Source organism: Aphanomyces astaci (genome assembly GCF_000520075.1).
Source record: "Aphanomyces astaci strain APO3 unplaced genomic scaffold supercont1.29, whole genome shotgun sequence".
Lineage (NCBI taxonomy): Eukaryota > Oomycota > Saprolegniomycetes > Saprolegniales > Verrucalvaceae > Aphanomyces > Aphanomyces astaci.
Window position 1 is genome coordinate 565,142 of NW_009798292.1, and position 5,860 is coordinate 571,001.

The following is a 5,860-nucleotide window of genomic DNA, read 5'->3' on the forward strand; positions in this document are numbered from 1 at the left end:
TTCGTGTAAATGCTAGCAATTGGGTCAGAGTGGCGGTGAATCCACACCTAAAAGTACAGATTTCAGTCACTAGGCGCGACTAGCTCATAGTGCATGTAAATCGCTACAGCTGTTCGATTGCAACCCCTACATCGTCTATAACCCCCCACGGCCTTATATCCCCTCCACAACGATTCTGCTTGTGGCTTAACTACATGTGAAAGCACACAATAACCACTTACGAGGTTAAAACCACCATTCACGTCATGACTAGCTCATAGTGTATGTAGATCGCCACAATAGTAGCGACTGCAACCCCTGCACCTCATCAGCCCTTATGTATCCCCCCTTCCCCTCACAATATTCGACTTGTAGCATCCCCCAAGCCAAATTGCCTAGCACGCTCTCTATTGTTCTCAACGCTCACTCGAATATACAATTAGTACTGTCAAGGCGTTTTTGTAGGGAGTTGATAACGCAGAGGAAATTGTAAACTGATTGATTGGCGTTATCTACATCTACATGCATGACTACTGTGACTATACTATATCTAATGCTATACATACGTGCGCTCTGTAGAAGGAACTTCTGGTGTCCATGGCCGCGCACGTTCATGGCGTCAAATGTGTTCTTCTCTGGGTGCTCCGAGGTAATGTGGGAGACGAGGTTCGAGTATCCACTTCCAGTCTGAGCACGACGTACGCCACAACGACAGGTCCAGTCAGTACTTCCAGGGGCATTGCACGTGAAGAAGAGCTCGGCCAGCTGGCGCCCACGGAGGATGTTGGGGTTGGGTTGGTTCATCAAAACAGATAATGAATGTCAGCACTCAACCTTGAGTTCCAATGGCGTGTGGCCATCCAAACGTTTGAATAGCCACACGCCATTGGAACTGAAGGTAGGAGTGCCAACCAACGAATTATTCCTTTGTAATTCAATACTTTTCATTTCTGTAAGCATTGAGTATAACCTATTTTCATGCTCTTGAAATCAAGGTTATCTACTTTCTTGGCACATAGTAGAAAAATCTTTTTTTGTTAATAAATAAGTATATTCGCAAAAAAGTTATTTTTTGGGCAGCTCTGGCGCCAAGTGTCCCAAGAAGACGAATTGCTGGACGCATCTTGGGTACCTGCTGACGCTCCTAAAAACATGTCGCCGCAAAGTCATGGAGTACACCATTGCAAGCCGCCCTGCGCAAGCGCCGGCGATCATGTGGTGGGTCATCGCGTATGTGATGTCGCCAGCCGTCGACGCGATCAACATCACGTTCGTCATGTTTAAGCGCCGCTGCTAGATCAGCGAGCTGGTTGCTGGGCGGTCCACTATGTTCGCCGTCGAGACCGTTGAGCAGCTTGATGACGACGACGTGGAGTACCGGACAGTCGGGTCGATGTGCATCCCGGTTGAAGCGATCGGTGACCGGGGTTTCGGTGTTTAGGGATTAACCCCGAAACCCCGAGGACCTGGCTGGGCACATTCGCCTCGACGTGCTACAGCAATCTTGACGCAGCCGACACGACGTTCGTTGTCATCGAGATCGCGACGTATGTGATCTCGCTCATCACGGGCATGATGGTCCATCAGGTAGGGAAAATACTATTTTTTACTTATTCCAGTGGTCGAGCAATAAATTATACGTACTTGTTGTATGTGACCTGGCGGCGGGCACCGGCATCCCCAAGAGCAACCTCTCCCAGCAAACGACGAAGATCCATAGCTTCGACGGCAACAAGAAGCGATTCAATCTTGACGGCACCGGAAGACTAGAAGAACTCCCAGGCTCTGCTTCCCTTGAAGCCTACACGACGAAGCTCAGAGGTGAGGTGCGTGCAGTGACATGCACCCATCTGATCAATTTTCTCAAGTGCAACTATCGAGACTGGCTTGACCAGTACCTCGCTGCATGCGCTAGGAGCTACAAGTCGCTCTTGAAGCTTCTCCAGCGGTTCTGCGCCCGACACGGCTTCACCCGTCAGAAGCCTGCGAAGACGAAGCTGACCCAGGGCGACCTCGCTGAGTTACGACGCCAGTTCTCAAACGACTACTACAAGGTGTTCGATGGTTTTGCGCCCGACAGCATCATCAATGTTGATGAGACAGAGATGCATTACGACATGCCGCCCCATGCCATCTGGGCTGCCCGCGGCGGTTCATCCAAGATTTCAAGTGGCGACAAGCACTCCTACCGCATGACGGTGGTCCTCTCTGTGCGCGCCAAAAGAGAGAAGCTGCCAATCTTGTTTATACTGCGTGGAATTTCCGGTGGGCTTATCGAACAAGGCGAGTTCGACGATTTTCCTATTGAGCACTTTTATGCAGTTCAAGAGAAGGCGTGGATGGATGCACGCGTGTGGGCTCTTTACCTGAGGCAGCTGCTGAAGCCCCAAGTCCGAGAGCCTTCGGTTCTGTTACTCGACAACTTCGACCCTCACATCAGCAAGGAAGGCCTCAAGATCGCTAGCGAAGAATGTGGCTGCGTCGTTGCTGCTATCCCCCCGAATGCCACAAGCGTTGTTCAACCACTTGATGTCGCGATCATGGCGCCTTTTAAGCGCCACTTGCGCAATCTGTGGCTGGAGGAAGAGCTGATTGAAGGCGACGATAGTGCAACACTCAAGACACACAACGTGTTTTACCACTGCGCTATCGCGTCAACCGCTTATCTTTATACCTGTTCGATCCGTCTGGTCAACTTCAAATATTTCAGTCTTTGAAATTGTGACAAGTAAAGCGTCTGCAATCTGGTTGGTCACAATTTCTCTCGAAGTTCGAAGTTATTCAACCAATCATTTCCGATGAATTGGCAAATTCGAAGTAGCAAGTGTCCCTTAAAATCCGTCGCCCCCTGTACTCCTTCCATTACACTCTTGACGTCGTCGATACCACAAAGGAAGGCGTTGCAATGAAGGAACATTTGTTCTTCGAAGTTAGACGGCAGCATACTCTGACGGCGGTCCGTCAAAGCCCATTTCGTCACTGAAAACAGGCGCTCGCACATGTCGAGGTCGGTCGGAGGAACCGGCAGTCCATGAACCCGCTGCAAGACTGCTGCATCTTGCGCCGCTTCTTTGCACGAGACGCCATCGACATGCAATCAGCATCCGACATTCGATCGTCGTCTCGCATACCAGCAGTCACAGCGAGCCTGGCGATGGACAGTCGTTCTTGGTCGGTGAGCGACGGCGACATGTGCATAAGCACCTTCACAACCCCAGTCTCGAAGTGTTGGATGATACTTGCACCGGGGCGGAGGCGCTCGTTCGCGTTTGGGAATTCGCATAGAACCTCGTCAAACAGGCCACGGACGTCAGCCAGCGTGATGGCTTCATCTTGAAGCTTGAATGTCACTGAGTTGAGGTCGATCAACTTGGCCAGAAGGAGATCGATGTCACGATCTTGACGGACACTGAGGAGCAGATTGTCGATCTCTTCTACCCCCATCAGGGGAAGAAAGGGCGTGAGCTTGACATATCGATCCAACATGGCCACAGAGGAATTCCAACGTGTCTGGTTGCGCTGCTTGGGTCGGAGGTCGGTAAGTCGCCGGAGCTTGGCCGAAGGGATGAAGTTGGTCAGTTTCTTCATGATTGCGTTGACGGCCACGAGCAACTCTTCGTGTTCCGCCAGTACATCGCCAACGAACAAGTTGAAGCGGTGGGACACGCAGCCAATCATAGGGACACCGGCAAGGCGAGAAAAGGCACGGTTTATCGAGCAGTTGTCGCCGATCAACGCCACCACATTCTCGCCGGTCCTTGCCGTACACACCCAAAACAAAGTCAAGGTACTGAACATGAGCCGCTGCGCTCAGCGAGTCCTCTTCGTTCATTGGCGACATTGCCAAGAGGACCTTCTCGTACCCTCGATGGGAATCGTTGGGAAAGGTAGCGAACATAGCGACGTAGTGCGTCGAGCCGCTGGTCCATCCATCATAGATGATTGCAAACGACTCAGGCAGCGTCTCGGATATCTTGCTTTCCATCCAGCGACACATGGCGTGCATACATTTCATGAGCGTCTTCACGCTGATGGTCCCCATAGTGGTAAATCGCCGGGCCATGTCGTTCTCACAGAATGAAAACGGCATTAGAGACGCCGTAATCCATGTCAGCCAGCCATAGACTGCTTGCACTGGCTTGGGGGTGAGCAACGCGAATACACTTTGTTGCGTAGCTGGGTTCAAGGCGTCGTAGTGAACGAACTCGGGGTGTTCGCGTTCAATATGCGACATCAAATTGCTGTAGCCACTTCCATTTTGAGTCCGGTGTTTGCCGCACTTGCACACCCAAATGGAACTTCCTGGCGAGGTGCGTGTGAAATAGAGCACTGCAAGGGGCTCGCCGTGGAGACGGTCATGGTGCGTGGACATCAGAATTTGAATTGTGTTGATATTGAGCTGTTTATCGAGACTTTAATGACTGGTTCAGGGCTTTGCAAGGAAATGAATGGTAATGTGAATAATTTTGTGACAATGAATAATTGATTCATTTCTAGAGGCACGTCGCTAAACTTATTAGGACTTGGTCTCCAGCAAATAACTTATTCTCTCACCTAACCCAGTCAGAATAAATTATTCTATTTTTAAATAGAATAATTTAGTTATTTAAAATAACTAAATAGTTCGTGATAAAAATTACTTTTTCCCTACTCCTCTGATTTTGGAAATAAAAGGCCGAGGGCGACAGCGCAAACCTCTGCCTCTACCAAGTCTCGCCTCCCGTGCTGCCGGATCAGCTCATCAAGCTACGCACCGATGCGTTGATTTCCGACGTTTTGGAACCACGTCGCTCCCATATCATGCTGTTCTGGTCCCCAGAAGACGTCGAGCAGATCGAGGACGACGCCATCTACGACATCGACAATGTCACGAAATTCGACGAGGACTGGGATATAGTGAAATTGAAATTGAAATTACGCGGTGTTTACAAGCTCTCTATCGCCCGAGCGCGCGCATGTGCAGCAGCGCCCGCGAACTAGAACTAATCTAGCGGATGGAGCTTGTGCACGTTCACACCGGGGTGGTTCGTGCAGCGGCCTCAGTCTGTCGGGCCTTCTTTATTGTGCGGTGTGCATTGGGACGTGTTTGGTCCGTGTTGCTATAGTTGTCGGTGCCTTGCACTCCTTGTGTCCGGGGGCCGGCGCGGTGGTCTGCGTCGTCGCCTTCGTGTAGCGATTCGTTGGACTTGTGGTGCGGCGGTGCTGCCGAGAAGGTCTTGTGCCGCTGGCCAAGCCATGTGCCTATGTTAAGGGTCCGGCGGGCTTTCGCTTGGCGTAGGTTTGTGCCAATGGCGGCCGGGGTGTCATCGTGAGCCCGGCGGCGCTGTTTGATGCCGGTGTTGACCGCTTGTGCTAGTTCGGTATCGCCGTCCTGTGCGGTAGCTAGGTATTTTTCGTGGCATGTGTAGTTCCAGTACGCGTGTAGTGTAGTCCAATGGGTAGTAAACCATCAGCGATGAAAGTCTTTGTCGAGGCGTGGGGTGAGGGAGAGTGCGATGGCCCATTGTAGGGTGCTGTTAGTCATAACGTAAACGACCAGTCTTTGGTGTACGGACCAGTGTTTGGTGCATTTTCAATAGCCAATCATTTGGCTCGAAATATTGGCGGCAAAACCTGCATAAGATTATATGACTTCTTGACTGGCATCTTGAATTTGGCGCCGACATGGCACGATACAAGCGCCAAGAGCTGGACCCGGCGGTAGCTCTGGTGATTGGTGGGGCCAAGGGGACTGACGTAGCTAGGGACACACAAATCCCCTACAATACACTCATGAACAACGTCCGCGCAACCAAGGCCGGCAAGACACGCAAACGAATGGGTCCACCGACGGCGTTGCCTGACACGTGCGAGCTAGACCTCGTGGCGTGGATTGGAGCAA

General features: G+C 51.4%; 5 protein-coding genes across 5 annotated transcripts; 3 read left to right on the forward strand and 2 right to left on the reverse strand.

The window, feature by feature from the left end:
• Positions 1-576: 576 nt before the first annotated feature.
• On the forward strand, positions 577-1,276 carry H257_10661 (hypothetical protein; the record flags this gene model as incomplete). Its single annotated transcript, XM_009837264.1, has 2 exons — positions 577-773; positions 1,060-1,276. The coding sequence occupies 2 exons, from the start codon at positions 577-579 to the stop codon at positions 1,274-1,276; spliced, it is 414 nt and encodes a 137-aa protein (XP_009835566.1).
• Positions 1,277-2,955: 1,679 nt separating this feature from the next.
• Positions 2,956-4,213, reverse strand: H257_10662 (hypothetical protein; the record flags this gene model as incomplete). Its single annotated transcript, XM_009837265.1, has 2 exons — positions 2,956-3,736; positions 3,771-4,213. 2 exons carry the CDS (start codon positions 4,211-4,213, stop codon positions 2,956-2,958), a joined length of 1,224 nt encoding a protein of 407 aa, XP_009835567.1.
• Positions 4,214-4,271: 58 nt separating this feature from the next.
• Positions 4,272-4,959, forward strand: H257_10663 (hypothetical protein; the record flags this gene model as incomplete). Its single annotated transcript, XM_009837266.1, has 2 exons — positions 4,272-4,289; positions 4,654-4,959. The coding sequence occupies 2 exons, from the start codon at positions 4,272-4,274 to the stop codon at positions 4,957-4,959; spliced, it is 324 nt and encodes a 107-aa protein (XP_009835568.1).
• A 31-nt stretch (positions 4,960-4,990) lies between these two features.
• H257_10664 (hypothetical protein) lies at positions 4,991-5,429 on the reverse strand (the record flags this gene model as incomplete). Its single annotated transcript, XM_009837267.1, has 2 exons — positions 4,991-5,350; positions 5,397-5,429. 2 exons carry the CDS (start codon positions 5,427-5,429, stop codon positions 4,991-4,993), a joined length of 393 nt encoding a protein of 130 aa, XP_009835569.1.
• Positions 5,430-5,643: 214 nt separating this feature from the next.
• On the forward strand, positions 5,644-5,844 carry H257_10665 (hypothetical protein; the record flags this gene model as incomplete). Its single annotated transcript, XM_009837268.1, has 1 exon — positions 5,644-5,844. A coding segment is annotated over one exon (201 nt), but the record flags the coding sequence as incomplete, so codon positions are not given.
• Positions 5,845-5,860: the final 16 nt, after the last annotated feature.